At 32.2% G+C, this 22,935-nt stretch overlaps 2 protein-coding genes across 2 annotated transcripts in view; both read left to right on the top strand.

Annotated features, from left to right (window-relative positions):
• LOC139498898 (uncharacterized) overlaps positions 1–22,935 on the top strand; it is a 332,230-nt gene that overhangs the window by 87,689 nt on the left and 221,606 nt on the right. The gene's annotated exons all lie outside the window — the stretch shown is intronic.
• Positions 1–22,935, top strand: part of LOC139497750 (uncharacterized) — a 70,246-nt gene that overhangs the window by 41,489 nt on the left and 5,822 nt on the right. Inside the window, exons 13-14 of the mRNA XM_071285987.1 lie at positions 7,810–8,081; positions 17,815–17,842. Coding sequence (XP_071142088.1) covers positions 7,810–8,081; positions 17,815–17,842 — 300 coding nt within the window. The remainder of the gene's footprint in view (positions 1–7,809; positions 8,082–17,814; positions 17,843–22,935) is intronic.

Genomic DNA, 22,935 nt, shown 5'->3' with positions numbered 1-22,935 from the left:
TGCAGTTTTTGGCTTATAACTCAAAAACCAAAGCATTTAGAGGAAATCTGATTGGGGTAAAAATGTTTATCAGGTCAAGATCTATCTGCCCTGAAATTTTCAGATGAATCGGTCAACCTGTTGTTGGGTTGCTGCCCCTGAATTGGTAATTTTGAGGAAATTTTTGCCGTTTTTGGTTATTATCTTGAATATTATTATAGATAGAGATAAACTGTAAACAGGAATAATGTTCAGCAAAGTTAGATTTACAAATAAGTCAACATGACCGAAATGGTCAGTTGACCCCTTAAGGAGTTATTGCCCTTTATAGTTAATTTTTAACCATTTTTCGTAAATCTAAGTAATCTTTTACAAAAATCTTCTCCTCTGAAACTACTGGGCCAAATTAATCCAAAGTTGGCCACAATCATCTTTGGGGTATTTAGTTTAAAAAATGTGTGGCGTGACCCGGTCAACCAACCAAGATGGCCGCCACGGCTAAAAATAGAACATAGGGGTAAAATGCTGTTTTTGGCTGATAACTCAAAAACCAAAACATTTAGAGGAAATCTGACATGAAGAAAAATGTTTATCAGGTCAAGATCTATCTGCCCTGAAATTTTCAGATGAATCGGTCAACCTGTTGTTGGGTTGCTGCCCCTGAATTGGTAATTTTGAGGAAATTTTGCTGTTTTTGGTTATTATCTTGAATATTATTATAGATAAAGATAAACTGTAAACAGCAATAATGTTCATCAAAGTAAGATTTACAAATAAGTCAACATGACCGAAATGGTCAGTTGACCCCTTTAGGAGTTATTGCCCTTTATAGTCAATTTTTAACCATTTTTCGTAAATCTTAGTTATCTTTTACAAAAATCTTCTCCTCTGAAACTACTGGGCCAAATTAATTCAAACTTGGCCACAATCATCTTTGAGGTACCTTGTTTGAAAAATGTGTCCGATGACCTGGCCATCCAACCAAGATGGCCACCACGGCTAAAAATAGAACAGGGGTAAAATGTAGTTTTTTGCTTATAACTCTGAAACCCAAATCATTTAGAGGAAATCTGACAAGGAGTTAAATTGTTAATCAAGTCAATATATATCTGCCCTGAAATATTCAAATGAATTGGACATCCGGTTGTTGGGTTGCTGCCCTCCAATTGGTAATTTTTAAAGAAATTTTGCTGTTTTTGGTTATTATCTTGAATACTATTATAGATAGCAATAAACTGTAAACAGCGATAATGTTCATCAAAGTAAGATCTACAAATAAGTCCACATGACCTAAATGGTCAATTGACCCCTTAAGGAGTTATTGCCCTTTATAGTCAATTTTTAACAATTTTCATTAATTTGGTAAATTTATGTAAATTTTTACCAAATATTTTTCTCTGTTACTAATGGGCAAAGTTCATTATAGATATAATTGTAAGAAGCAAGAATGTTCAGTAAAGTAAGAACTTCAAACACATCACCATCACCAAAATACAATTTTGTCATGAATCCATTTGTGTCCTTTGTTTAATATGCACATAGACCAAGGTGAGCGACACAGGCTCTTTAGAGCCTCTAGTTTTAAATATAGTATTACCTTAAATGTTGACTTGCTAGACCCCTCCCCCTTTAAAAATCCTGGATTCTCATCCGATTTGATATAAATCTAAACTGTTAACGATGTTGCTTAAGTAATAACAATTATGTTTGAGAATTAAAATAGATAGGTTCCTTTAAATGAAGCTGAATATATAAAACAATAGAATATACACCGCATGCGATTTTAATCGTGGACATTTTGAATACCCTGTTAATTAATGCGTCGACTTAGGCTTCTGGTACAAATTAAAACATGGAATTATTCATCCAAACTCACTAAAAGATTCTTGAGATTCAAATTTCCACGGAATTATAAAATTAGTCAACAATAAAAAATTAACGTTTCCAACATTTAAAATTTTGATAAGATAAAAAAATACACTAACCCTTTGCAGTTCAACTTTTAATCTTGGGTTCCGGAAAACTTTTAAAATATCTCTTGCAGCCATATGCAGAACATCCAATTTCTTTTGTCTGTAACGTTACCCGTCACATATGTAGATGTGCATCCATCGCTGTCGAAAAATCTTGTCCAACTGATGTTCCCGCTGTTTCAGAAGCCCTTGCTTATTTCAGAAAGTAGGCGGAGCTTAATGTGTAAGGTCCAAAAAGGGTAATTTGACTGATTCGTATTAAAGTATTTTTAAAGTAAACTAACAAAAATATATGAAATACACATTTTTAAACAGCAATATATGCGATAGGTTAAAACAGATATTTCATATATTTTGGATAGTTTTGCGGTGTTTCATAAATTATACCATAGCTTTTGTTGAAACCCCTCGGCAACCTCACTCGACTTTGTCACTTGAGGTTATTGCCAGGAATTTCAACAAAAGCTATGGTATAATTTATCAAACACCACAAAACTATCCAAAAGATATGAAATATCTATAACTTATACAACTATACACTGGTACTGCGTGGATAAAACCAGAGAACTTTGATTGTCTAACATAAGTTCAAGAACAAGTGACACTTAACTTATGTAAAACTATTTTTTAACCAACATTAATAAAAATTAAAAAACCAATTGTTCAGAGAACAATTGAAGGCCTTTCCACATCAAAGAAATTTTGAAAAGAAGCTACTTTCTTCAGACTCACTGATGCGATAAATAATGGTTTTGATATATTTGAAAGTGAACTAAAGTAGATAATATGCTACTTTCGGTTAAGTAAATGTTACTTTTGGTTTCATATGATAGCTATTTTCACACTGATTCCAAAAATATATAGTTTCTATATACATGATATACTTTTGCCTGTAAACCAGGATGTAATTGACCACTTCCGGTTTACAGAAAGTCACTTCTAGTCTTTAGTGATTGATAAATGTATTTAAATTACAAAATGTATGGATTCTGAGTACTTTGATATGAAAAAAGTGCCAAAAAAGCTACTTCCAATTTTCTCAAGGTCACTTCCGGTTGTCATTTTTCAAGGTCATATGTCACCTAACCTTTTGTACAAGGTCATATGGCTTTATAATGAACTTAGTTGAAGTTTATATCAAATAACTATATATTGAGACATTTCAGGGGCACTAACTCCTATAAGATGCACTTTAATTGTATTAGATCAAATGTAACATATCTTCATTACAATAAAGCAAACATTTTGCGCTTGTTTTTGTCGAGCCTGCAACTTTTGTTGCAGAAAGCTCGACATAGGGAAAGTGATCCGGCGGCGGCACCGCTGTTAGCTTACTTCTTAAAAGCTTTATATTTTAGAAGGTAGAAGACCTGGATGCTTCATACTTGTATAAAGATGCCTCATGCTACGAAGTTTCCGTCAGTCACATGTCCAATATCCTTGACCTCATTTTCATGGTTCAGTAACCACTTGAAAAAAATGTTAGGATTTTTTGTATTAATGTTGAATTCTCTCTTATTATAGGTAGTAGGATAACTATATTTGATATGTGCGTACCTTGCAAGGTCCTCATGTCTGTCAGACAGTTTTCACTTGACCTCGACCTCACTTCATGGATCAGTGAACAAGGTTAAGTTTTGGTGGTCAAGTCCATATCTCAGATACTATAAGCAATAGGGCTAGTATATTCGGTGTATGGAAGGACTGTAAGGTGTACATGTCCAACTGACAGGTGTCATCTAACCTTGACCTCATTTTCATGGTTCAGTGGTTATAGTTAAATTTTTTGTGTTTTGGTCTGTATTTTTCATACTATATGCAATAGGTCTACTATATTTGTTGTATGGAATGATTGTAAAGTGTACATGTCTAGCGGGCAGATGTCATGTGACCTTGACCTCATTTTCATGGTTCAGTGGTCAAAGTTAAGTTTTTGAGTTTTGGTCTTTTTATCTAATACTATATGCCATAAGTCAACTATATTTGGTGTATGGAAATATTTTATGATCTTTATGTCAGTTGCGCAGGTTTTATTTGACCGTGACCTCATTTTCACGGTTCATTGCACAGTGTTAAGTTTTTGTGTTTTGGTCTATTTTTCTTAAATTAAAAGTAATTAAGGTCAACTATATATGTTGTATAGAAGCATTGTTAGCTGTACATGTCTGCCTGGCATAGTTAATCTTACCTTGACCTCATTTTCAAGGTTCATTGGTCTTTGTTTAGTTATCTTGGTTAATGTTAAGTTTATGTGACAGTTGTTATAAAGCTTAGCTTTATACTTAGGACTATCAACCTAATATCAATGATTAGTATAGAAGGCAAGACATTTCAGCCTGTGCACTCTTGTTTAATGTATATCTTTAAAACTGTTGGATAAAATCTCAAAACAAGGCAAAATCAAAATTTAGAACTTGACCGTGACCTTTGACCTTGACCTCATTTTCTAAGTTAAGATCTAGGGGCCTTAAATAAAAACATTACAAGGTTATATGGTTAATAGTTGATGAGTTGAAAACACATACCGACAAATTTATTTTGTAAAGGTAGATAACTCCATAGAATCGCTTCGATCCAAATTAGCCAAAAATTCCTGAGGATGTAATGAACAATTTGTTAAAAGAATTTTGTCGATATCTTTTTTTGTTACGAAGGAGATGCACTCTGATGATAAACAGTAAATAGGGAGATAACTCTTACAAAGAAAATGGTTCGGCTTTGCAGGGTGAAATTTAATAGCGCATAAACTATACGATACAATATAAGAAATATCTAAGCGACATATTGCGAAACAAACATTTATCGCAAGAACAAAATGTGGCGGGGAAAAAAAAAAATAATCAGAACAAATACAATAATTGTAAAACAGAATTTCTATCATGACAATGCCACAGAACGTAATATGTAAAGAACGTTACAACATTGTATCTAAAACATTGGTAATTATAGTAATAACTATTACATTCAGCCAACGTCAACCCTTAAAGTTATATATTTGTCAGTGCATAACATTATTTTTTTAATGTTATCATGACATTATCACAGCATATGTTAATGACCCAACATTAATAGTCCTGACCTTCAGCCAACGTCTAAAACACATTGTATGCTGGATGTACATTTCTGCTTGTCAGAGTTCATTTGACATTAACCTTATTTTTCGTGGTTCATAATAATGCTCAATGGTTTTGAGATTAGGTCAGATTTTCAGATACTATAAGGAGTGGGTCAGTCTAGCAGCGTTCAATTGACCTTGACTTCATCGGTGGACATTGAGTTTTAATGTTAAGTCTTTTTCTCAAAAACTATATTAATTAAGCCATATGACAACTATGTTTGGTGTATGGAATTATGAAAAAAAAAGTGCACCTATGCATTTGGCATGCTTCGCAAATCATATGTGTATATGACTTTTATCTTACTTTTATGGATTCTGTAATGTTCAAGTTTTATTGGAATTTATAGTAAAACCTTGACCAGAAAGACTTTCAACATTCAAGTATAATCAGATAAGCAGGCAATAAATCTCAGCATGTTCACTCTTGGTATCATATTAAGCTAATTTTTCTGAAAAACTGAGATGACAATAGAGAAACACTACACACTGCCAAGACTCTGAAAAGACGATAATGTGTGCTCAAACAGATTTAACATGAAAAGACTCGAGATAATCTCAACAGTACTTAACTTTACTTATCTGTACTTGACCTTGATGTAGACTTTACTTAATATGTCTGATTGCGTCTTGATCAGTTGGTAATATTCTCAATATGGTCTCAACAAATGCAAGACCAGTCTTTGCATTTAAATCTAATATGTACTGGTGCGTCAGTCAACACTCATAAAAAAGAAGATGTGGTATGATTGCCAATGAGACAACTGTCCACAAGAGACCAAAATGACAGACATTAACAACTAGGTCACCGTACGGCCTTCAACAATGAACAAAGCCCATACTGTATAGTCAGCTATTAAAGGCCCTGATATGACAATGTAAATGTCAAACTATATATGGTTTATGCAATAACTGGAATTGGTTTATGTCGGTCAAGTTTGTTAAACAATAGGTCAATTATAGTTGGTGTATGGATTGATATTAAGGTGTACATGTCTGTCAAGCAGGTATCATCTGATCTTGACCTCATGATCATGGTTCATTAGGTAATGTAAAGTTTTTGTCGAGCCTGCAACTTTTGTTGCAGAAAGCTCGACATAGGGATAGTGATCCGGCGGCGGCGGTGTTAGCTAACTTCTTATCAGCTTTATATTTTAGAAGGTGGAAGACCTGGATGCTTCATACTTTGTATATAGATACCTCATGTTACGAAGTTTCCGTCACTCACATGTCCAATGTCCTTGACCTCATGTTCATGGTTCAGTGACCACTTGAAAAAAAATTCAGATTTTTTGTAATGTTGAATTCTCTCTTATTATAAGTAATAGGATAACTATATTTGATATGTGCGTGCCTTGAAAGGTCCTCATGTCTGTCAGACAGTTTTCACTTGACCTCGACCTCATTTCATGGATCAGTGAACAAGGTTAAGTTTTGGTGGTCAAGTCCATATCTCAGATACTATAAGCAATAGGGCTAGTATATTCGGTGTATGGAAGGACTGTAAGGTGTACATGTCCAACTGGCAGGTGTCATTTGACCTTGACCTCGTTTTCATGGATCAGTGGTTATAGTTAAATTTTTGTGTTTTGGTCTGTTTTTCTCATACTATATGCAATAGGTCTACTATATTTGTTGTATGGAATGATTGTAAAGTGTACATGTCTAGCGGGCAGATGTCATGTGACCTTGACCTCATTTTCATGGTTCAGTGGTCAAAGTTAAGTTTTTGAGTTTTGGTCTTTTTATCTAATACTATATGCCATAGGTCAACTATATTTGGTGTATGGAAATACTTTATGATCTTTATGTCAGTTGCGCAGGTTTTATTTGACCTTGACCTGATTTTCACAGTTCATTGCACAGTGTTTTTTTGTGTTTTGGTCTATTTTCTTAAAATTAAAGTAATAGGTCAACTATATAGGTTGTATAGAAGCATTGTTAGCTGTACATGTCTGCCTGGCATGGTTCATCTGACCTTGACCTCATTTTCAAGGTCTTTGTTTAGTTATCTTGGTTAATGTTAAGTTTATGTGACAGTTGTATTAAAGCTTAGCTTTATACTTAGGACTATCAACATAATATCAATGATTAGTATAGAAGGCGAGACATTTCAGCATGTGCACTCTTGTTGTGTTTTAGTCTGTTGTTCAAGTACTCTAAGCAATATATGTTGGTGTATGACATGCTTGAGTAAAGGTGTTAATGTTGTCTAGCAGATATCATCTGACGTTGAACTCATTGTCATGGTTCATTGATCAATGTTAAGTTTCATTTTAAGGTGGTCTGTTTTTCAATTATAAAGATTATAGATCAGTTATATTATGTGTATACAAATTGTAAGTTGTAAATGTCTGTTTGACATGATTTATCTGACCCGTGATGCTTTAAGTTAAACTATATCTTTAAGACTTTCAACATCTATGTAGATGTTTTGGTCTGTCACTCCAGATTTATGGAACATTAATTGTCAGATTTTTAACATACTTTTATCAAAACCTTAGTCTACTTCGATTGATTTAGTAGAAACTTTAAATACTATTAAAATTGGTGAACATAACAAACTGGTTTAAACTGTATCATCAGGCATGCTTCTGTACATATCTATTTAATGTGCCTTCGAAATATCCAATATTAGCTTGCATGAATTTCAAAATGCACAACAAGGGTGTACTATGTTCTCCTAGTGTAACTTTGTGTTGTTTTCTGTAAGTGGGATGCTATTTGTATTAATATTTTCAGGTTTAAGTGATGATGCTTTAAACCAGAGACCAAGTGATATTGAATTGTTGCGTTTTTCAATCAAATGTGCATCAAGCCATATGCATGAGTTAGTGACATTTCTGGAAATGTCTGATCAATGGGATACTATCACAGAAAATTATCCCACAAATAAAGAAGTTGCGAAATTTGTTATTTTATTAAAATGGAAGGAGAAGAAAGAAAAGAACAATTTTAGAGCATTAGCAGAAGCTCTGACAAACATGGGAATATCATCACATGTTTTGTGTCAAGTAAGTGTATACCCGTACCTATTGTGTAATGACTAAAACCAATTTGAAAATTTGACATTGTGAATATGTTTAAAAGTTCTATATATCGACACTTTTAATATGTATTTATTTGTGTCATCAATCAACATGAATTCAATATATATTTAGATGACATACTCACTTGTAAGGTTTGCTAGAGCCACTTGTCTGTTTTACACACTGTATTTGCTCTTATGTGTCCTTTGTGGTCTGTGCAATTGAAAAGTTCTTGCTATTGCACAATACTGTGCAATTGAAGATTTCTTGCTATTGCTGAATACTGTGCAATTGAAAATTTCTTGCTATTGCACAATACTTAATATAATAATTTTGGATCCTGATTTGAACCAACTTGAAAACTGGGTCCATAATCAAAAATCTAAGTACATGTTTTGATTCAGCATATCAAAAAAGCCCAAGAATTCAATTTTGTTAAAATAAGTTAATAATATTGTGCAATAGCAAGAAATTTTCAAATGGAGTTATCTTTCTTTGTCCAGAATAGTAGTTGAATCAACTTAAATCATTGTTTTATACAATATGCAATGTATATTCACTTTTACTACCAACTGATAAATTAAAACAATCTTTACCATTCAGTGATAACAAGCACTTTATTTTACATTTTGATATTTTATGATGTATTTAAATGAGTAGTTATTGTTGCAAACTCCATTAGAAATTTGAATTGTGATCAGTTTTTGAAAAATGGAAAGGGGGATGTGAAAAAAAAATGGGGGTTGGGGGGGAGTTAAATTTTTCTCATTTCAGATTTCATAAATTAAAAGAAAATTTCTTCAAACATTTTTTTGAGAGGATTAATATTCAACAGCATAGTGAATTGCTCAAAGGCAAAACAAATATTTTAAGTTCATTAGACCACATTCATTCAGAAACCTATGCTGTGTCAACTAATTAATCACAATCCAACTTTAGAGCTGATCAAGCTTGAATGTTGTGTCCATACTTGCCCCAACCGTTCAGGGTTCAACCTCTGCGGTCGTATAAAGCTGTGCCCTGCAGAGCATCTGGTTTTAAATGTCCTGTACCAAGTCAGGAATATGGCAATTGTTATCACAGAGTCCTTTTCTATATATATTGGCATTTGTTCTTGTATCAGTTCAGTGTTTCATTTGGTTTCTTCTGTTTTTGCTTGTGACCCAATTTGTTTCATTTACATCAATTTTTGACTATTGAACAGCGGTATACTACTATTGCCTTTATTTACACCTCATTATCATTTCATCTGACCTTGACCTCATTTCAATGCTTCATTAAAAAGTCCTCATGAAAATGTTATCCTTAAACCTTTCTTGAAAAAATGATGGAATTTTGTGAACTCATTGTTAATTTTTTTTCAACCATTTTAAAAGGCCCTATTGTTTATTGTTTAAAGTCAAACAAGGATAAATTTGGTAAATTGCCTATCTTTTCCAGCTTAATTTCTGACAAAATGTTTTGACAATTATCATTTACATCTAAAGTAGTCAGCAAAACAGAAGTACATTTAAGGGAACTGTTCGGTGAACATTCAAAAGAATCCGCCAGTCAAACTTTATGCTTTCAAGGCCATTGTTTAGATCTTTTTTTTTAAATGGGTATGTGTTTTCTGAAAGCTTTTAAAACCATTTTTGTCATCAATAACCTTGTCAAACCTTCATGGAATTTTATAACATTTGGACTGAAGATTGATTTGTTTAATTTGCAGTATCTAAGGCAAAATCTTGAAAGCTTTAATTTATGTTCTTTTCCTGTTTAGAACACAAGGCCTGAAGGACACATGTGAATTCATGCAATCACTCGGCGTCCGTCATCTGTCGTCGTCGTCGTGAACTATTTCAAGAATCGTCACTCTAAAACTACTGTACCAAATATTTTTTAACTTTAACTAAATGTTTCTAAGAGTAGTTTCTGACGAAACGAACAACCAATTGTTGAGTTGCTGCTTCTTTATTGGTAAATGGTAATTTCTAAGGAAATTTTGCAGTTTTTTGTTATTATCTTAGTTAGTATGACCAAAATTGGCAATTGAGCCCTGAAGGAATCGTTACCCTTTAAAGACAATTTTAATCACTTTGTTCATCATGCTTGATAACATTAAAAACATATTCTTCTCTGAAACTACAAGACCAAACACTTTTTAACTTTATTTGAATGTTCCTTATGGAAAATGGTTTATACATTGTATTCAAAGTTTTGATCATTTAACAAACATGGCCACCATGGCCAAAAATAGGACATAGGGGTCTACTGCTGTTTATATGAAAAAACACTATAGCAGTTAGAGCCAAGTGGTATGGAGTTAAAGTGATGTACAAGTCAAGATCTATCTGCTATGACATTTTAAACCAATTGAACCACCTTTTGTAGGTGAAATTCTAAATGGCCATAAATGTTCAACTAAGTTAAATCTACAAATAAGTCACAATGATAAAAATAGTCAATTCACCCTTTCAATAGTTGTTGCCCTTCAAACGTTTTACATTTTACATTTTTAAGGTTTTTCCCCTACGTGAGGAAAGACCTTATTGTTTTTCTAATGTTTTTTTTTTCTTCCAACATTTTTTTGACATGCCCTAGCTCCCCCGTTTCTATTGAAGTCATCAAGACCAAATATTGACCATCGATAGATCTCATTATGACGTATTACCAGATGAGGCTGGGTAGGATTTCATCATCCCCTTTGAGAGTTATTTTCCCTTGGAGCATTTTTTTATTTGCATTTTTCTTTAAAAGTATTAGAGATAGAACAGAATTGAAAATGGCAGCATGTACAGGAACAGATGACAATGTTAATAAACATAAGCGATTAGTAGGTTATTTACCCTGGTAAGGAGTTATTCCCCTTGAAAAATTATACATTTTTGGAAAAATTTTATTTCGAGAACCGGAAGTCGTAGAGACTTGGGACCTGCACCAATATTCTTTAATTTGCACTCAAGGTCAAAGGTCACTGAGTGCAAAAAAAAATATGCTGTAATTTCAAGCTTACATATTAAGAAAACGATAAGAGTTTGCTGCATACATACTGTGTATTAAATGTTCCTCTCAACGAGCTCTACATTTTATACACACGCTCAATAATGTCCGACCGTCTGTTCAAAAGTTGCATCAAGATAATTAAAAAAAGTATAGTATTGTGTGTATATCTTTGAAAAGGTAACAGATATCAACCTACTATAAACTGCAAAAATGAACAGTATTTTAAGACCTTCAATTTGAGGTCAATGTCAGGTCATGATGAAATTTCACCTTGACCTTCAAAGAGTACTATGACCTTGACCTTGTGACATTTAACAGATCAAGTAGTCCGAGTTGAATGGTAGTAGTCCAATGTCTCTACGACTTCCAGTTTTCAAGTTTGATATTGCATCATATATTTGATGATTCATTGTGACCTTGATGAACTTTGAAATTGTCCCAATTTTTTTTTTCTACAATGATGTCCTTTAAGTGCAGATCATTTATCATTTATCAGATTTGAGATATCTATTGTCGTTTTAGAGGTAATGCAGTTTGAAATTTTGTGAGCTGAGGCATGTATTTCTGAATCAACAACAGGTTACCACCTAAAATGTTTTAGAAATTGAAGAGGTTAACATTGTTATATGTTTGACCAACTACAAAAAACTTTCCGTGAAAAAAACACCCTAAAAATCAATTTGAAATTTTCATGTTTTGCATTGACTTTTTACGTTTCATAACTTCTATTTATAAAGTTGATATTGCATCATTTTTGGCACTTTGTCAAATGGGGTCATTTGATATATCAAATTGAAGGTCTCAATAAACTCTACTCTAAAATGAAATTTTAAACCCATTTTTCATCCCAGGGGTAAGGGTGGGGTCATTTAGTGCAAAAATTTAATTATTCAGATTGTAAGGTTGTCGCATATCAAATGAAAGAACATAAAGCGTACATTTCAAATTTTAAATTGAAGTCCCCCAAAAATTTGTTGGGTGGGGTCATTGAGTGCAAAAAATAAATTTTCTTTTAAGATAAGGTTGTTGTATATCAAATGAAAGGTCATGATGTATACATTTGAAATATTAAATTCCTGACCTCCAAAAATGAGTTGGATGGGGTTATTAAGTGCAAAAATCAAACTTTCTAGAACATTGCGTTGTCGCATATCAAATGAAAGATCATCAAATCTATGTTACATTTATCATACTTCAGATCTCGAAAATGTAGGTGGATGAGGTCATTAAGTGTAAAAAGCGAAAAGTTTCAGAAGGTATGCTTGTCGTTATCAAACGAAAGGTCGTACAAATTACATTATGAAAACATCAATTTTACAGGAAAGACCTTTCAATTGTTTTAAAACAATTGAGATACTAGTTGTGAAAGTTTTTATACCCCCGCTTTAAAAAAGGGGGGTATACTGTTTTACCTCTGTCTGTCAGTCCGTCAGTCCGTCCGTCAGTCCGTCCATCAGTCCGTCCGTCCGTCAGTCAGTCCGTCCCATGAAACTTTGGTCACATTTTTCTCAGGAACTACACATCTTTAATTTGGTATCAACATTTATATATGTTAGCCATACCGTGTGATGCGTTTTCAGATTCATCACTTGACAACTTCCTGTTTACCGAACACTTGTATGATTTTACACATGATAGCCAAGTTGAAAATTTTCGTCACATTTTTCTCAGGAACTACACATCCACCCTTTCTGTAATTTGGTATCAACATTTATATATGTTAGCCATACCGTGTGATGCGTTTTCAGATTCATCACTTGACAACTTCCTGTTTACCGAACACTTGTATGATTTTACACATGATAGCCAAGTTGAAAATTTTCGTCACATTTTTCTCAGCAACTACAATACAAGGATTTCTGAAATTTGGTTTCAGGATTTATATAAGTCAGCTATACCGTGTGATGCGTTTTCAGATTCATCACTCGACAACTTCCTGTTTACCGAACACTTGTATGATTTTACACTGATAGCCAAGTTGAAAATTTTCGTCACATTTTTCTCAGGAACTACAATACAAGGATTTCTGAAATTTGGTTTCAGGATTTATATAAGTCAGCTATACCGTGTGATGCGTCACTTGACAACTTCCTGTTTACCGAACACTTGCATATTTTTACACTATTAATATTATCCACTTGCGGTGGGGGTATCATCAGTGAGCAGTAGCTCGCAGTTTCACTTGTTCTTTTTAAAAATTATCTTTTTCTGAAAATACTTAGCCAAATGCTTCAACAGTTTAATTAATGGTTCTTAGGCTATTTAGTTTATATATTTTATTTGGGGATTTGATCCATTTAAAAGCATGGCGGCAATTTTTGAAAATAGGTCATAGGGGTCAAATGTATTTTTTGGCTTTCATCTCAAAAACTTAAGTAGGAATTGCTAAACTGACAAAGGTGAAGTGTTAAACATATTTTGGCGTTAATATTGATTCACTTATAGGGTCTTTGCATCGGAACTAAACACATTTATTATTAATAAACCAGTTGTTGGCATGACACGGGTTATGTTCTTCTCATATTTGTTATGATGGAGGATTGTGCCTGATATTCATATGATGAAGACATAATTTGTAAATCAGTTTAATTGAGGTCCGGAGCTGGCATGTCAGTTAACTGCTATAGTAGTCTGATGTTATTTATGTATTATTGTCATTTTGTTTATTTTCTTTGGTTACATCTCCTAACATCAGACTTGGACTTCTCTTGAACTGAATTTTAATGTGCGTATTGTTATGCGTCTACTTTTCGGCATTGGCTAGAGGTATAGGGGGAGGGTTGAGATTTCACAAACATGTTTAACTCTGCCGCTTTTTTGCGCCTGTCCCAAGTCAGGAGCCTCTGGCCTTTGTTAGTCTTGTATTATGTTAACTTTAGTTTCTTGTGTACAATTTGGAGTTTAGTATGGGGTTCATTATCACTGAATCAGTATATATCTGTTTAGGGGCCAGCTGAAGGACGCCTCCGGGTGCGAGAATTTCTCGTTGCATTGAAGACCTGTTGGTAACCTTCTGCTGTTGTCTGCTCTATGGTTGGGTTGTTGTCTCTTTGGCACATTCCCCATTTCCATTCTCAATTTTATTATATCTAACTGCCAGGGGTCTTTAGGCAAATATGGCACCTCATTGTCAGGTTACTGTTCAAAGATAGTTAGTTTTTAAGAAATTTTACAGTTTTGGGTTATTTAGTAATTTTAATATTATTAGCTCACCTGACCTGAAAGGTCAAGTGAGCTTTTCTCATCACTTGGCATCCGTCGTCTGGCGCCCTGCATCTGTCGTCCGTAAACTTTTACAAAAATCTTCTCCTCTGAAACTACTGGGTCAAATTTAACCAAACTTGTCCGCAATCATCCTTGGGGTATCTAGTTTAAAAAATGTGTCCTATGACCTGGCCATCAAACCAAGATGGCCGCCATGGCTAAAAATAGAACACAGGGGCAAAATGTATAGTTTGGCTTATATCTTTAAAACCAAAGCATTTAGAGCAAATCTGACATGGGGGTAAAATTGTTGATCAGGTCAAGATCTATCTGCCCTGGAATTTTCAGATGAATCAGACAAACTGTTGTTGGATTGCTGCCCCTGAGTTGGTAATTTTAAGGAAATTTTGCAGTTTTTGGTTATTATCTTGAATACTATTATAGATAGAGATAAACTGTAAACAGCAATAATGTTCAGCAAAATAAGACCTACAAATAAGTCAACATGACAAAAATTGTCAGACAAACCCCTTAAGGAGTTATTGCCTTTTATAGTCAATTTTAACAACTTTTTCGTCATTTTTTGTAACTCGTACAAAAATCTTCTTCTCTGAAACTACTGGGCCAAATTTAAACTAACTTGGCCACAATCATAATTGTGGTATATAGTTTAAAAAATGCACCTGATGACCCCACCTACCAAACAAAATGGCCGACATGGCTAAAATTAGAACATAATGGTAAAATGCAGTTTTTGCTTCATATCTTTGAAACTAAAACATTTAGAGCAAATTTTTTAAGATTTAAATGTCCATCAGAATAAGATCTATATCCTCAAAATTTTTCAGATGAATCCTACAACCCGTTGTTTTGGTTGCTGCCCTAAAATTGGTCATTTTAAGCAGACTTGGGGTAATTGTAATTGTAATCATTAATCAGCTGTAATTGATTACAATTTTTCAAGTAATCATTGTAATCATTAATCAGCCAAAATCCTGATTACATGTAATTTAATTTAATCAATTACTTTTCAAAACACCCTGTAATCCTGATTACTTTTAGATTACATTCTGATTACAATGCATTTTTTTAACTGTGTTTATGGTCAAGAAATGAACCTTTTTGTTATTCTTATTTAATAAATATTAAGCATGTTAAGATAGTTTTGTTTACTTTATAAAGTATGTATATTAATTTGTATACTTCAGTAAAAAAATAAATTGTTACAGCATTAGCCTAAGAAGAGACATATATAAATACAATTATGTCTTTGGCCTTAGTCAAAGGTATTGTACGTATATTGACAATTTAAAGATGTACATATATATTTATTTGGTAATAACTGTTATATTCTAGTAATACTTCTCTTTAACACTGAATTATAATCTTTTCTTAATATTGTGATTTTTGTCAACTTTGAATTGACAGGTAGGAAACCTATTAAAGTTTGTTTTTATTGCAATTACCAATTGAGTATAGCTGTAGGACAAAAAATTCTCTAATTAGCACAAACAAAATTATAAGTTGGAAAAATATTGTTTAAACTAAGCAAAATTTTATATGTATTTGGACTGGACATGTAAAATTCAATAATGTTTAGTACTTGTATTTTGTTTACAATTTGAATAAACAATTTTATTGAAATTTTACATAGATTTTTACTGGTAACTTTATTTCATCCATATTTCAACTTCCATAAACTGCACCTTGAAATACATATAAGTCTGGAAGAGAATAGAAGACAAAGAGCAAACTCTTTTTAAATCTTTATTCAATTGAAGTGAAAATAATTCAGAGATCAAAGATGACAAAGTGTAATGGATTAAAACCTGTGACACAATGTTCATGTATGTAGTGAACTTTTGTGCTTTATTAAATAGATGAAGTTAAAAGTTATCATTTTATAATATATGAAACATAGTCCCTTCTAAAAATGCTATAGTATATTAAATGTTTATTCATTCACTTCATTCAAAATGTTTTGTTTTTAAAATTCATTGTAATCAGATGTAATCATGATTACTTTGCCAATGTAATCATTAATTTAATCAGACACTTTCAGAAATGATGTAATCATTAATTTAATTTAATCGTACAAATGACAAAGTAATTGTAATTTAATCAATTACATTGAAAGTAATCGAACCCATCTCTGATTTTAAGGCAATTTTGCAGTTTTTGGTTATTATCTTGAATACTATTATAGATAGAGATAAACTGTAAACAGCAATAATATTCAGCAAAGTAAGATCTCTGGATAAGTCAGCATAACCAAAATTGTCAGAGAACCCCTTAAGGAGTTATTGTCCTTTATAATCAATATTGAACAACTTTTCGTCATTTTTGTAGCTTGTACAAAATTCTTCTTATCTAAAACTATGGGCCAAATTTAACCAAACTTGGCCACAATCATTACTAGGGTATCTATTTTTTTTAAATTTGTCTAATGACCCCGCCTACCAACCAAGATGGCCAACATCAGTAAATACAGTAACAGGTGAGCGACACAAGCTCTTGAAAGTTTCTATTTATAGAAAGAGAGAAAGTGTAAATAACAATTTTGTTCAACAAGTAAGATCTACAACTAGTCAAATTCCTTAAACTGAAATTACAGGTGAACGCTATTATGTTTTAATAGGATCTACAACTAGTCAAATTCCTTAAACTGAAATAACAGGTGAACACTATTATGTTTTAATAGGATCTACAACTAGTCAAATTCCTTAAACTGAAATTACAGGTGAACGCTATTATGCTTTAATAAGATCTACAACTAGTCAAATTCCTTAAACTGAAATTACAGGTGAACGCTATTATGCTTTAATAGGATCTACAACTAGTCAAATTCCTTAAACTGAAATTACAGGTGAACGCTATTATGCTTTAATAGGATCTACAACTAGTCAAATTCCTTAAACTGAAATTACAGGTGAACGCTATTATGCTTTAATAGGCTCTTGTTTAATGATACATGAACTTAGTTTATTTCGGTTAAAAAGTAGAAACAGGATGGGGTTAAAATTTGTTACACTTCAAATACTTTGTCAAACCTTCATAGAAATTTATAAAAAAAATAATATTTAGAGATAACATTTGATGCAAAGTCTTGAAAATATATTTTCATTTCCATTATTTTTCTCATTAGATGGACTAATTATTTGTGTTTACAATTAGAATGTACCGTCTGCGATTACATTTTTATGACATATAAAAAGGATGTAAACCGTCATGATGTGTTCTGAAACTTGGACAGACGCTAATCTCCAAGACCCAAATATAGCATCTCAAGGAAAAGTTTGATTTTTTTTAAATTCTGAATTCTTATGATAAATGGACTCTTTGTTAAATCAACTTTAAATTATAAACCTGCCAGCAGCAATATTAGGTGATCACCGGGGTTACGTGGAACCCGGCCTTATGAATTTTTATGGTTCAGTGACTGCTTGAAAATAATAGTTTTTGTAAATCCAGAAAAAAATTGTTTTTAAACACACAAACTTTATATAGTGTATAATTTTCATTTTTTCAGGTAAGAAGAATCAGAATAGCAGAAACAGGTATGTAATTAGTATCTGTAAATGACAAATATAGTAGATTCTTCTGAATAGATTCTGATGTAACTTGTTGGAAGTTTTAAACATAACTAATAATAGCTGTAAATATTTTTGGAAACCTAATAGGTAAATACTGTAAATTCAGAAATTATCGCAAGGTTTTTATTAATGTGAATAGTGCGACTGGGTTGGTATTGCAACAATTGTAACTTGTATTCTGATATCTGATATATGGCAGATTCCAAAAAGAAAAGAAAATTTCCGTCAAAAAGAACAAATTAAGAAAAATAATACAACTGTTATTTGAATGATAATATGTGAATGTTTTATTGAATAGTAATGTTATATAAAGCAAGCAAATCAATTATTGGATATGATTGTTTCCATTAAAAGTAGAAATGATCAAAACAAGTTGAAAAATGTGAAATGTTTGTCGGAAATTACTTCCTATTTTTTGACACAAGGTTCATGTTTTACGAGGCTTTAAGTTGACACTGATATAATGGTTTTTATTAGTGTAGTCTGATTATTCAAACATCCCTGTTTTCAAATATTTTGCTTTTCTGTTGTTAAAAACATCTGTAATATATTTTTACGATAGTAGAGGGGCATTATGTTTTCTGGTCTGTGCGTCCGTCTGTTCGTTCGTCTGTCTGTCTGTCCCGCTTCAGGTTAAAGTTTTTGGTCAAGGTAGTTTTTGATGAAGTTGAAGTCCAATCAACTTGAAACTTAGTATACATGTGCCCTATGATATGATCTTTCAAATTTAAATGCCAAATTATAGTTCTGACCCTAATTTTACGGTTCACTGAACATAGAAAATGATAGTGCAAATTTCAGGTTAAAGTTTTTGGTCAAGGTAGTTTTTGATAAAGTAGAAGTCCAATCAACTTGAAACTTAGTATACATGTTCCCTTTGATAAGATCATACTAATTTTAATGCCAAATTAGAGAATTTATTCCAATTTCACGGTCTACTAAACATAGAAAATGATAGTGCGAGTGGGGCATCCGTGTACTGTGGACACATTCTTGTTTTTTCAATTTCAAATACCTTACTTATTAGATGCTTGTCTGTCAATAAATGTTATGATAGCAACTGTTTCATAAAAACTTGCCACATCATTGTAGGTACTTATATAAGCCTGTTAAAATTGTATTTCATAATGTACATAAAACTTACACATTTTGGATCTTTCAATTTACATTATTTAATCAATAGTTTTATCAAATCTGTTGCTAACATAATTTCTGTCAAACTTGTCATTTTATGTAACTAGCAACATTTGGATGTGCTACAAATTAGAGTTATCTGTCCTGGGTTGAAATCTTTTTCAATTTCAGGAAGCAGTATTTTGCAGGAGTTCTTTATATGACTTTCAACTAGGATAAGATCTCCAATGTTGGTTAAAAATCTCAAATATATATTGTCCGTCAAATTTATTTATGTAAGGGTGCAATCAACAGTTTTTTTCTACGACGTCACATTTTAAGGGACCATGCATAAGTGACCCTTAGTTGTGGACTGATTAATAAAGATACTTGTATAAAACGAGATATCACTGGAATCAGAATGTTCTCTAGTTTATAATGAAATAAAAATAATGTGTACTTTTAATATATTAAAAATATTCCATCCAATGAACATGGGGGGGGGGAAAAGGTCTAATTTGAACATAAAAAACTTGAAACCAGTTCATGTGCACACCCATGAACACATGATCCATGCACATTTTACATAATCAAAACTGTATGAAATTTGTAGGTTTTTACCTGGCCTTTCAACAAAATCTTGTTTCAGGGTACGGTTTCCTGCTCCGAAAAGAGCTACAGTGGCTGCAAATAAGTTTTCAATTTTCACTGCCAAAAAAACAGGATGTTTACAGTGTTGTCTCCCCTCAAAACATGTAAAGTTAATATAATTTTTAAAATTATTTCAATCATTCAACCTGTTTTAATTGAAAGCTAATTAACTAATTTTTACAATCAAATACAAAAAACATGATACTTTTTCACCAATTGAGTAAATAAACTGGGGTTTCCCTCCATGGTTATTTTTAGTCGAGGAATAACCCCTAGTTTTTTTATACGAAACTGTTTATAGCACCCTAAGCACAATCTTATGTTAGCAACAAGTCCATCAACATCTTATGTTAGCAACACTATTTAGTCCGTCAAATTTTATGTTAGCTACAATAATGTCCGTAAAATCTTACGTTAGCAACAAAAAAGTCCGTCAAATATTATGTTACCAACAAAAAAGTCTGTCAAATGTTATGTTAGCAACAAAAAAGTCCGTCAAGTATTATGTTAGCAACAATAAAGTCTGTCAATTCTTATGTTAGCAACAACTTAATTTCTGTCAATTTTTATGTTAGCAGCATTGTTCATGTCTGTCAAATCTTATGTTAGCAACTCCAAGATAATCCTTTTTATACGACTGCAAAATTTGAAAAAATTTTCGTTGTATATTGCTATCACGTTGGCGTCTGCGTCGTCGTAGTCGTCGTCGTCCGAATACTTTTAGTTTTCGCACTCTAACTTTAGTAAAAGTGAATGGAAATCTATGAAATTTTAACACACGGTTTATGACCACAAAGGGAAGGTTGGTAATAATTTAGGGAGTTTTGGTCCAAACATTTTAGGAATTAGGGGCCAAAAAGGGCTCAAATAAGCATTTTCTTGGTTTTCGCACTATAACTTTAGTTTAAGTGAATAGAAATCTATGAAATTTTGACACAAGGTTTATGACCACAAAAGAACGGTTGGGATTGATTTTGGGAGTTTTGGTTTCAACAGTTTAGGAATTAGGGGCCAAAAAAGGGCCCAAATAAGCATTATTCTTGGTTTTCGCACAATAATTTTAGTTTAAGTAAATAGAAATCAATGAAATTTAAACACAATGTTAATGACTACAAAAGGAAGGTTGGTATTGATTTTGGGAGTTTAGGTCCCAACAGTTTAGGAATTAGGGGCCAAAAAGGGACCCAAATAAGCATTTTTCTTGGTTTTCGCACCATAACGTTAGTATAAGTAAATAGAAATCTTATGAAATTTAAACACAAGGTTTATGACCATAAAAGGAAGGTTGGTATTGATTTTGGGAGTTTTGGTCCCAACAGAATAAGGGGCCCAAAGGGTCCAAAATTAAACTTTGTTTGATTTCATCAAAATTGAATGATTGGGGTTCTTTGATATGCCGAATCTAACTCTCATGACTGTGTATGTAGATTCTTAACTTTTGGTCCCGTTTTCAAATTGGTCTACATTAAGGTCCAAAGGGTCCAAAATTAAACTTAGTTTGATTTTCACAAAAAATGAATCAGTTAGGTTCTTTGATATGCTGAATCTAAAAATGTACTTAGATTCTTGATTATTGGCCCAGTTTTCAAGTTGGTCCAAATCGGGGTCCAAAATTAAACTTTGTTTGATTTCATCAAAAATTGAATAAATGGGGTTCTTTGATATACCAAATCTAACTGTGTATGAAGATTCTTCATTTTTGGTCCTGTTTTCAAATTGGTCTACACTAAAGTCCAAAGGGTCCAAAATTAAACTAAGTCTGATTTTAACAAAAATTGAAATCTTGGGGTTCTTTGATATGCTGAATCCAAAAATGTACTTAGATTTTTTATCATGGGCCCAGTTTTCAAGTTGGTCCAAATCAGGATCTAAAATTATTATATTAAGTATTGTGCAATAGCAAGTCTTTTTAATTGCACAGTATTGCGCAATGGCAAGAAATATCTAATTGCACAATATTTTGAAATAGCAAAATTTTTTTTAATTAGAGTTATCTTTCTTTGTCCAGAATAGTAAGCAAGAAATATCTAATTGCAAAATATTGTGCAATAGCAAGATTTTTTTTAATTGGAGTTATCTTTCTTTGTCCAGAATCAACTTAAATCTTTGTTATATACAATATACAATGTATATTCACTTTTTACTACCAACTGATAAATTAAAATAATCTTTACCATTCAGTGATAACGAGCAGTTTTTTTACATCTTAATATTTTATGATGTATTTAAATGAGTAGTTATTGTTGCAAACTCCATTAGAAATTTTAATTGAGATTAGTTTTGGAATAAGGGAAAGGGGGATGTGATTAAAAAAATTAGGTTCAATTTTTCTCATTTGAAATTTCATAAATAAAAAAGAAAATTTCTTCAAACATTTTTTTGAGAGGATTAATATTCAACAGCATAGTGAATTGCTCTAAGAGAAAACAAAAATTTTAAGTTCATTAGAACACATTCATTCTGTGTCAGAAACCTATGCTGTGTCAACTATTTAATCACAATCCAAATTTAGAGCTGAATCCAGCTTGAATGTTGTGTCCATACTTGCCCCAACCGTTCAGGGTTCAACCTCTGCGGTCGTATAAAGCTACGCCCTGCGGAGCATCTGGTTAAAAATTATTCCAATTCCTTTTTTATTGGTGCAGATGTTCAGAAATGTTTTATTCCAATTTGCCTTTCATATTAAATAAAGATATACATCCAAACCTTGAAAATACTGAAAATATCAAGATTTTTTGTGTTGCTAACATAAGAATTTTCCGTCAAAATGTCTGTCAATTTTGTTATGATAGCAACATTTTTTTAAGGTGTTCTTTATTTTAAAAATATAATGTGAATAGATCTATTTTTTGTCAAAAAGTGTTTACTTATATAAGTATATTAACTTGTATTCCAAAACAGAACTTCATTGGTGTTGATTTTGTTAAACATAATTTTGGGAACTTTTCAACTTTCTTATTTGGAATCTGCAATATGCATCTGTATGCATAATTGCCTTAAATCACAATAATTGATCTCGCATTATTGCTCGTTCTTCATCAATCACAATAAGCATACAATTCGTGGTCTACTCTATTTATCCTATTGTATATTTATAGGATTTGTCTATATCGTTACATATCTATGTTAAATATCGTTACATATCTATGTTAATGGCATTATAAATATAAATAATAAAAGATTATGTTGGTGGCATAAAACAAACTATGCCTAAATTTTCTCTTTAGGCAACAGATATTTTAAATCAAAGCATTATTTACGAGCAGTCAACAATCAAATACCGAGAACAAAAC

Source organism: Mytilus edulis, chromosome 12 (assembly GCF_963676685.1).
Source record: "Mytilus edulis chromosome 12, xbMytEdul2.2, whole genome shotgun sequence".
Classification (NCBI taxonomy): domain Eukaryota; kingdom Metazoa; phylum Mollusca; class Bivalvia; order Mytilida; family Mytilidae; genus Mytilus; species Mytilus edulis.
Note: the sequence above shows the minus strand (reverse complement) of the source record. Positions and strands in the feature narration are given on the sequence as shown.